At 37.4% G+C, this 9,282-nt stretch overlaps 1 protein-coding gene across 1 annotated transcript in view; it reads left to right on the top strand.

The window, feature by feature from the left end:
* agbl4 (AGBL carboxypeptidase 4) overlaps positions 1–9,282 on the top strand; it is a 690,087-nt gene that overhangs the window by 604,897 nt on the left and 75,908 nt on the right. The window contains exon 11 of the mRNA XM_048602285.1: positions 6,400–6,562. Coding sequence (XP_048458242.1) covers positions 6,400–6,562 — 163 coding nt within the window. The remainder of the gene's footprint in view (positions 1–6,399; positions 6,563–9,282) is intronic.

Raw genomic sequence — 9,282 nt, 5'->3', positions numbered from 1 at the left:
TACTGGAGGAATGCAGTGTGTAATCACAGTACTGGAGGAATGCAGTGAGTAATCACAGTACTGGAGGAATGCAGTGTGTAATCACAGTACTGGAGGAATGCAGTGAATAGTCACTACTGGAAGAGTGCAGTGTGCATCCACCAGGCTGGGAATTCAGCAATCACATGGCTGGAGGAAGTAGTCACCTGGTTGGAGGCATACACAACATAGCTGTTTGACTGATAAGAATCAAGTTAAAAGCACCTAGGTATCAGACAGAGAAGGCCTTCTTCCACACAATCCTTGTCTCCACTAAAATCATCCCATTTTAATTACATGATATGCCATCAGTTAGTTTACATGGATCACAGATTTGAATAGACGCATTGAAGACCGCTTTACGTTGCAAATTGTTACTGACACTGTATCCAAATTAATGTTACATTATCTTGTTTGAAATTATTTTAAGAATTCTCTTTCAAAATAAGCATGTCAACTTTTATATTGTATTGCATTGTCCAGTTTAATATTGTAGTCATTTAAAAAGAATAAGGATGTCATGGAGATCAGATCAATCATAATGCAACAATGACAAGCATTGAGCTGCTCAAGTCTTTGACATGTATGAGTTCAGAATATTCTAAATTTTATTACGATCCGTACATATTTGGAATTTATTCTAATATGCTTGAAGAAACATTAAAGCAGTTCTCCATCATATATTTCAACCCACTGGAATTTTCTGTTTAATTGCTACCCATAATTATTGGTATGTGCGTTTAAACAGTCACAGTTTAATTTTGTCACTGTTATTGTTACAGCTAGCACGACTTTGATGTCTACTGCGAATATATTTTGAAAATGTTCTCCTTTGATATAAATAGCATATCACTTGAAGTATAATAAACGACATTGAGTAGTATTATAAAACTCATGATGCCCCTTTTATTTAAAATGAATTCCATCAGTTGCTGGATAACAAATGTATTTACTTTTTGTGTTATTATTGCCTTGGGTTAGACTTACTCTCAGGCCAAGTTCCAGCATAGTTTAACAAACTTAACCTGTGGTCAGCCTTAAAACCTAAGAGGGCAATATCTTTTGAGAAAATGCTGTCTTGTATAACTTAGTCAAAAATGTGGCTCTCAGGAGATAATTTTGGCAACAATTGTGAAAATAGTTTGTCATATAATGGCAATCAGTTATAGCCAAGGTATATAATTTAGTAAAGCTTTTACTTTCATTTTGTGTAACTAGGAGAAATAAACGGTTTAAAAATTTTCTACCAGAAATTATATATTGAAACAAAATTGAATGTAGTAATTATGATAGTATGATTTAAGGCATGTTTACTTTGTATTCAAAACCATTGAGGTGGAAATTCATTTAAGGTCTAACACAAAATAGTATCTGGTCACTGCTTAAAGATAGCACTTAATATTTTGTTCTGTAGACTACATTGAAATTGAATATCTATAGAACTAATATAATCACCACTCAATCTGAAAGCATGACTTTGTGCCATCATTTGAATTTCTACCCCATAGTTTTTAAATAGCTATTAGTTAAGTAACCAACTAAATACTGTTCAGGAGGTTAGATTAAAACAAATTTTCACTCTAATAGAAATGACTTCTCACAGTAAAGAAACTGAGTCGATGCATAATTTCTTTAGCTGTCCTCTGATAATCCAATTATTGACAGGATTTACATATTGTTTTTAGTTTAGTGCATAAAATTTTCTTGTAATTGAATATGTCACAATATGACTAAAACACTAGAAATTAATAAGAAAAGATGGAGAGAATGAACAGAAAATGTTAATCAAAGCAGTTGATAGGATCATAATAACTGTAACTGCATGATATCAGAACTCTGCTCTGGTTCAGTTCTGTAAAATGTCAACTTCATTTTATATAGTTATAATAGAATTGTTTACTTGGCTTCTTTTTATTCATGATGGGATGAGGTGTCATTGATAAGGCTAACATTTATTGCCCATCCCTAATTGCCCAGAGGGCAGTTAAGAGTCAACCACATTTCTGTGTGTCTGAAGTCATATGTAGGCCAGACTAGGTAAGAATGGCAGTTTACTTCCCTAAAGGGCATTAGTGAACCAGGTGGGTTTTACTGATAATTGACAATGGATTCGTGGTCATCATTTGACTTGTCATTCCAATTTTCTTTCATTGAATTCAAATTCCATTATCTGCTGTGGGATTCAAAGCCGGGTCCCCAGAATATTATCTGGGTCTCTGATTAACAATCCAGCGATAATACCACTAGGCCATCATGTCCCCCTCCTGTTATATTTCAAATATTTGTTGATGTTAATAGTAATCAAACGTTTTGGATCTTCTGTTGGTAGATAGAAATGGCTATATATAAAAACAATGAAAGCAAAACAAAAATCAGAGTTATGGATTAAATACTGTATGAATTTTTTCATCTATTATTTGTATCTGAAAGTTTCACTGGAACCAATATTCCACAATAGCATGAGAATATTTCAACTTCACGTCTAGGAGTGTTCTGTTTCAATGAAAATTGATACAGATGAGATGTAGAAGACCTACTTTAAGACTGACAGTCTGTGGAAGTTAAAACAATGTGTATTGCAGATCACAAACATAACAAGCAATGTTGATGAAAGTGAGTTGAGCTACCCAGCGTACAGATTTGTTGTGTCAGCTGACAAAGCACAAATTTATATGTCATTCCTCCTGTTTAGTAAATGCAAAGTTTTCATGAATCTTGTTAACTCCAAGAAATGCATATTTTGGACAATATTTTCAAGCATATACAAAATATATAGACACCGTAAAATTCAGATCTGGAGCACCTGTCATTTGGATAGACTCACCAATCAGCATTAAACATGTGTTCAGCAACTGTAAGGACCCCAACGTCCACCCAACTGCTCACAAGTGCTATTTTAAGGAATCATCTACTGCATACAAATTGGTTTCTGATTAATTACAATGTTAGGAGGATCTGTGCTTTAAGAAGCATGTCCTCATTGAAATCTGCCACCTATTGCAGGCACAACAGCAACCCAACTGTGAACAGCATCATGTCAGCATGGAGGGCTGAGTTGGACTGGCAGGCTGAGTAGTAGATGTAGGAGAATAAATGGAGGACAGCCCCACAGAACCCTGACTTGCCTCCAGGACAGGCCTCAACAATCCTTGAAGTTTGTTAGTGGACAGTTTGCTGGACTGATGTGAGACTCTCCAATTCCCCTTACATTCTGTAATTCACAACCACTTTGTTTAAAGTCTGATGTTGTGTGGATGTAAGCTGACTTCTCGTAACCTTAGTCTGAGGTTCTGCTGCAGGAGCCAGACGTTGGCATTCTACTTGTGTTGCAATGCAAGCTGAGATATCACCCATCAAATGCTACATCATTATAGGAGGGATGTGATTGCACTGGAGGGTGCAGAGATTTTCCAGCATGTTGCCTGGGCTGGAGAATTTTACTTATAAAGAGAGACTGGATAGACTGGGATTGTTTTCCCAGGAGCAGAGGATGCTGAGGGGGTCATGACTGAGATGTACGCAGTTATGATGGGCATAGATGCATTAGACAGGAAGAAACGTTTCCTCTAGTGGAGGATTCAGTGACCGGAATCTAGACTTAATGTAAGGTGCAGGAAGTTTAGATGGAATGTTGAGAATAATTTTTCCCTAGAGGGTGGTGGGAATTTGGAACTCACTGCCTGAAGCCTGGTAGAGGCAACAACCATCATAACATTTAGGAAATATTTATATGTAGTCTTGTACTGCAAAAACATAAAAGGCTACCAGTCAAGTCCTGGCAGATGGGATTAGGACAGTTAGGTGGTTGTTTTTGACTGATGCAAATTCGAACGGTTGAACCTTCTTCCCGTGTTGTAGCCCTCTATGGTTCTATGACTCTATGGATTGGACTGTGAGGGCACTCATGATTGGCCACTGCTTCCAGACTGGAGAATATCAGTTCCAAGTTCTGCACAAAGACTTTTGCTGAGAAAGTACTGGGCTGCTTCATGTTTCTTCATTGACGTAGGCTTTTTAGCAGGTTTCCCACTGGATCAAGCATCTTTTTGTGCATACCATTATTGTTTCTCGGGAGCCTGCCCCATTGAAATGTTCGTCCAAGCTCTCTCCAGCAGAATTCATGTGCAACCTCAAGTAAAAACAGAAAATGCTGCAGAAACTCAGCAGGTCTGGCAGGGTCTATGGAGAGAGAAAAACAGAGTAATGTTTCAAGTCTGATATGATTCTTCTTCAGAACTCAAACAGTTCTGAAGAATGTAAACTTATTAACTCCTGTAAAGACATGGGGACAGCAAGCCAAATCAAATCAGTCTTCCTTTCCCTGTATTCATAATGCAGTAAAATTAAAATATTCAATGACACTCAAAATTGTCCCAATAATTCCTAAACAGACTTTTAGAATAACAGATATCAGATAACAAGGTTTATAGCTCAAATAAAAATTAACAATTTATTATTAATACTGTAACTTTAGCAGAGCAAAACCAAACATCAATGTAATCTAATGTCTATGATTTAAACCCAAACTTCTTTGAACATAGACCCCACTTACATATATACAGATAGACAGACATCATTAAGGGATATTAAAAGAAAAATGTAAGAGATGTAACTGGACTCACTTAAGAAATTTTGATGATGTATAATATCACAGGTACAGGGCATTGAATCTTGCTTGATTTCTGAAGATACCAGTCATACAAACAGCTTCAGTAGGCTCTGAGGGATTTCACTTATTTGTTGTAAATTGGCTTCTGTTCCCAGAATTTTCAATAAATTGAGAATGAAACAATAACCAGAGAGAAACCAAACATCCTTCCAGCAGCTTTCACAGCCACAGCCTTTCTGTCTAAAAACCTGTTCAACTTCAGTTTCTCTTTCTGTTTGTCCAACTTTCTCTTCATTTGGTCAGTTGGCATGGCCTCCCTGTGATGGCCCCTTTTAACATCCAAACATCTGTCAGCCTTTGAGAATCCTACATCTCCAGAGCTGAAATTTCTACAGTGTTCCTTGAACAATAATGAAGCTGCAATTAACTTCCCAGGCCAGGTTCTATGAAAGAATATCAGTTTTTTTGTTCTTCCATTTTTTTATTAGAAGAAAGCTGTTGCTCACTGGCCAAAGGTCATCTTCAATTCACAGCTCATAGTTCCAACCAAAATTTAGAAGAATAAAACCAAAAAGTGAAGGTCTTAACACTCTTGTTTCTCTTTCCACAGATGCTGCAAGATTTGTTGAGTTTCTCCAGCACTCTGTTTTTATTTCAGATTTCCATCTTTCGCAGCATTTTGCTTTCAGGTGCAACCTCACCCTCCAGAAATGCTGAACTTGCACTAGCCTTGGTTGTAGAACACACATATCCAGTGTCTCACTGTGTAAAGATGCAGTCTCCTGAAAAATGTTTATCACTTATTTGCTGCAAACTGCTTGCACCTCTGCTAAAGTTGAATATATGCCTGTCATTGTTGAGCAGTTAGGAGTATGTATAATCTGTGAGATGTGGGTATAAGACGAACGGTAGTATTCAGTGTGTGAGGATACAACACAGCATATGAATGATATGAGTCCTGATTGTCAGAATTTGTTAGTAGCTAAGTTTTAAATGGGTGGTGAATTGAGCAAAGGGGTGAGGCCAGTGTACAATTGGAGGGATACAGCATTTGAAGATGCATTCAATGATCTTAACTGCTCGTGAGGTCACTGAACGTCTTGCAGGAATTGGTGAATGCCCTTAGGACTTCAGTCCTGATAATGCTCCCCTCAGGTGTGTACTTGGAAGGCCACCAGGCTCCTGAGTGATGCTCAACATCTCTATTATTTATCAACTTTTCCACCAAGGTCGCCCCTGAATCTTGTGTGTTCTTACTTTGTTCCATTATGTAATGGTTCCCAGATCAGCTTCATTTCCTAAACGACTGTTAGTACCTGTTCCAACCCAATATATCTCTCTTTAAGAGGTGCAGGAAACTATTAGCACTCACAATATTGGTCCCCTGCTTGGGAGCCTTCAATGAACAACACATGTAGTACTGGCTGGACACTGAAATCCTTTAAAATAGTAGAAAGTGTAAAGTTGACATGCTGCCTGCGTTGCAGTCAACAGGGATACTTTAATCATGGACTGCTATCCCTGCAGCTGGTTTGAGGGCTGTCAAATTTAGATGCCCACAGTGTTTTCCAATTCTATCATTTAAAAGTAAGACTAAAGGAATTCTGCAACAGGGATGTTTTCATTACAAGAGAATGTGATTCAATTGCCATTGATTTCGTAACAGTGTGAATGTTTGTGGCAATGTAGTGCTGCGCAAGACTGTCGTGATGATAAAATTATTTTTGTTGATTTGTTTTTAAGTTTTTAATTTTCAAATGTTTCATTTTTAGTCCAGTACTTGCTTTAACCGAGATGCAGTGAAGGCAGGCACAGGACGCCGCTTCCTTGGTGGTCTTCTGGATGACACCTCCTACTGCTACACACTGGAAGTTTCCTTTTACAGTTATGTAGTAGGAGGAACTACCAGCACAGTTCCTTACACAGAAGAAGCCTGTATCCTTTTAATGTAAAGAGCTCATTGAGATGTTATCTCATGGATGAATACAGTTATTATTAGGAGAATGTCCATGTGCAAGAAGTATGCATTATCAGAAAATCAACCTAAGTTCATTGACACTTGATTATTCTAGTTGCTGTGTGAAAATATCTTCCTGAATGAAGTGGCCAATCGTTACTAGATATGTAAGTCAGACTGCAAAACAAATTAATGACTTCATCACAAAACACTGCTTGATGAAATTTATCAATTGGGTGAAGGAGTTAGGAAACCTGTCTGTCTTATCATCATTCTTACATTGGTATTTCATTGCATTGGCTGTAATCCTCCAGTGCCTCCGCTTGTAAAAATATTTTCCTTATGTTTAAATCTGTTCATACCCTCTCCCCTCATTCTCTAACTTGGTCCATTTCCACAAACACTTCTGAATTCTCCTTTCATCTGAATCTGAATCTGTGCAATTCAAACAAGGCAGCACACTTTTAATGGTACACACTCTTGGTCCATGGAAGTTTGTAGTTTCAATTCTCACTTCACAGACTTGACTACAAAGTTCTAAGCTTATTCTCCAGTACAGTTACTGAGGGAGACTTTCCATTGAGATATTAATCTGAGGCCCCATTTGGTCTCTTTGGTTGGCATAAAATATCCCATGGCACTATTTCAAAAGACAAAGGTTAGTCCTGATGTTCTGGCAAATATATATCTAACAATCAAGACAAACAAGAAGATTAACACATTATTATCTAATCACTGTTTGTGGGAAATCATTATGCACAATTAGTTATTACATTATCTACATTGCAACAGAGACTCCACTTCAAAAATACTGCATTCTAAAATACTGGTTCTAAGGTCTAGGATTTCCTTCCTAAACTTTTCACTCTCTTCTCTTTTCAACCGTTCCTTAAAATCCACATCTTTAACCAAGCTTTTGCATGTCCTTCCCAAGGGGTTCATATCCAATGTTGTTTGAATTTGTTGTTGCATTTGTTTAACTTGCTGCACAAATTATATTTTAAAAATCTTATCAGTGAATAACAGCTGATTCACTAGGTGATATTGGCAATGCTTTCTATGGTATTTTTGCCTGTTAATTTAAGAAAGAAATTAATTTGTTTAAATTAAAATAAATTAATTGGTACACAGCTGAATTACACATTGAAGTAAATTTCATGATTTAATGTTCCCGACTCAATGCTTCATGCTTAATTTAAATTCGTACGAATTTCCATCCATTAAATTCTGGTACATGTTAGTCCAGTAAGTCTTTGTATTCACCTCCCATTGGTCTGCCATGCTTCCCAAGGCCTTGTCAGCCAGAGTTAAACAATAAAACGTGTTAAATGCAGAATTCCAAGTCTCATTACAATACTTCAATTCCATTGCCAGCCTTTTTGAACAGTTAGGCTGCCCAGTCCCAGTTCTACCTTTATTGAGCAGATGGATTGAGGCGCAGTTTGAGATTTTAAAACTATAACATCTCAATGTAACATTGTGGGTTCTCAAACCACAGACATCTGAGAAGAAAACAGTTGATTATTCATAGCTAATTTTAGAGTGGTTGTTAAGTATATTAAATTTAAGTATGTTAGTTAAATCGGCAGGAAAAGTATAATGGACATGATGGCCAAGAGCAGTTCACTAATCCAAATAAGCATTGGTACGGAGTGTGTTGATCTCAGTAGCTCATGATAGCATCATCCTGCTCTCTATTCAAAGTATTAGGGAACTTTCCACTGGTCTTCCTCAATCCATCTTGGTTCATCTTCCATCTGAAGAAGGCACCTGCCTGATGAGGACTGCCACCTGATAAGGGCAAACCCCTGTCTCCAAGTACATGTTAATAAAGGTTTAGGCCCGAAACATCGACTCTCCTGCTCATCTGATGCTGCCTGACCTGCTGTGTTCCTCCAACTCCACAGTGTATCGACTCTGACTTCAGCATCGGCAGTTCTTGCTATCTCCTACATGTTAATATATTGTATTTCTAGGGCTTGATACTTTACCTTATGTCATTAAGTTGTTTAAATGTTTCTAATCAATGAATATAGAACAGCCACCCAAGATGTAGGAACGGTTACCTCCTCCTTGTCCATCACCTTGTTTGAGGTAAGTTTTTGGCTTACCCTTGTTTTTGAGGTTATTTAAACATTAGCATTGATAAAGGGGTTCATAGCTGACTCCCTGCCATCAATTCAGCAATGTCTGTAGAGTTGAATGAGCTCAGAGTGTAGGGGAGTGTAATCTTTGTGACTTTTATCTTAGCTTTGTTTTAGTCCTTGACAGTTTAGAATCATTTATGCTTTTCTATGTCAATTAAGTCCATAGCAGTTCTGTGCTATCTGAATGAATATTTGGTACTTATTTCTTAGACTCACCCAACTCTGAACTAATCATTTGTGAGGGTTAAAATTACTCTCAAATCTCTAGAAGCCACAGCTACATGAAAAATGGTTTAAATGTCAAAAATGCCTGAAATATTAGACATCCTCACAATTTACTCTCAGAAGATACCTTATACCAGTGGCATTTGCATCATCTACCCGCAAGTTAATAATCATAATGTAATTTTTGATATATTCAGCTAAAGAAAAATATTAATGTAAATTATGAGACAACAAGGTGCAGGGCTGGATGAACACAGCAGGCCAAGCAGCATCATAGGAGCAGAAAGGCTGACGTTTCGGGCCTAGACCCTTCTGATGAAGGGTCT

This window comes from Rhincodon typus, chromosome 10 (assembly GCF_021869965.1).
Source record: "Rhincodon typus isolate 14 chromosome 10, sRhiTyp1.1, whole genome shotgun sequence".
NCBI classification, from domain to species: Eukaryota; Metazoa; Chordata; class Chondrichthyes; order Orectolobiformes; family Rhincodontidae; genus Rhincodon; species Rhincodon typus.
This window is presented reverse-complemented; position numbering and strand designations above follow the sequence as displayed.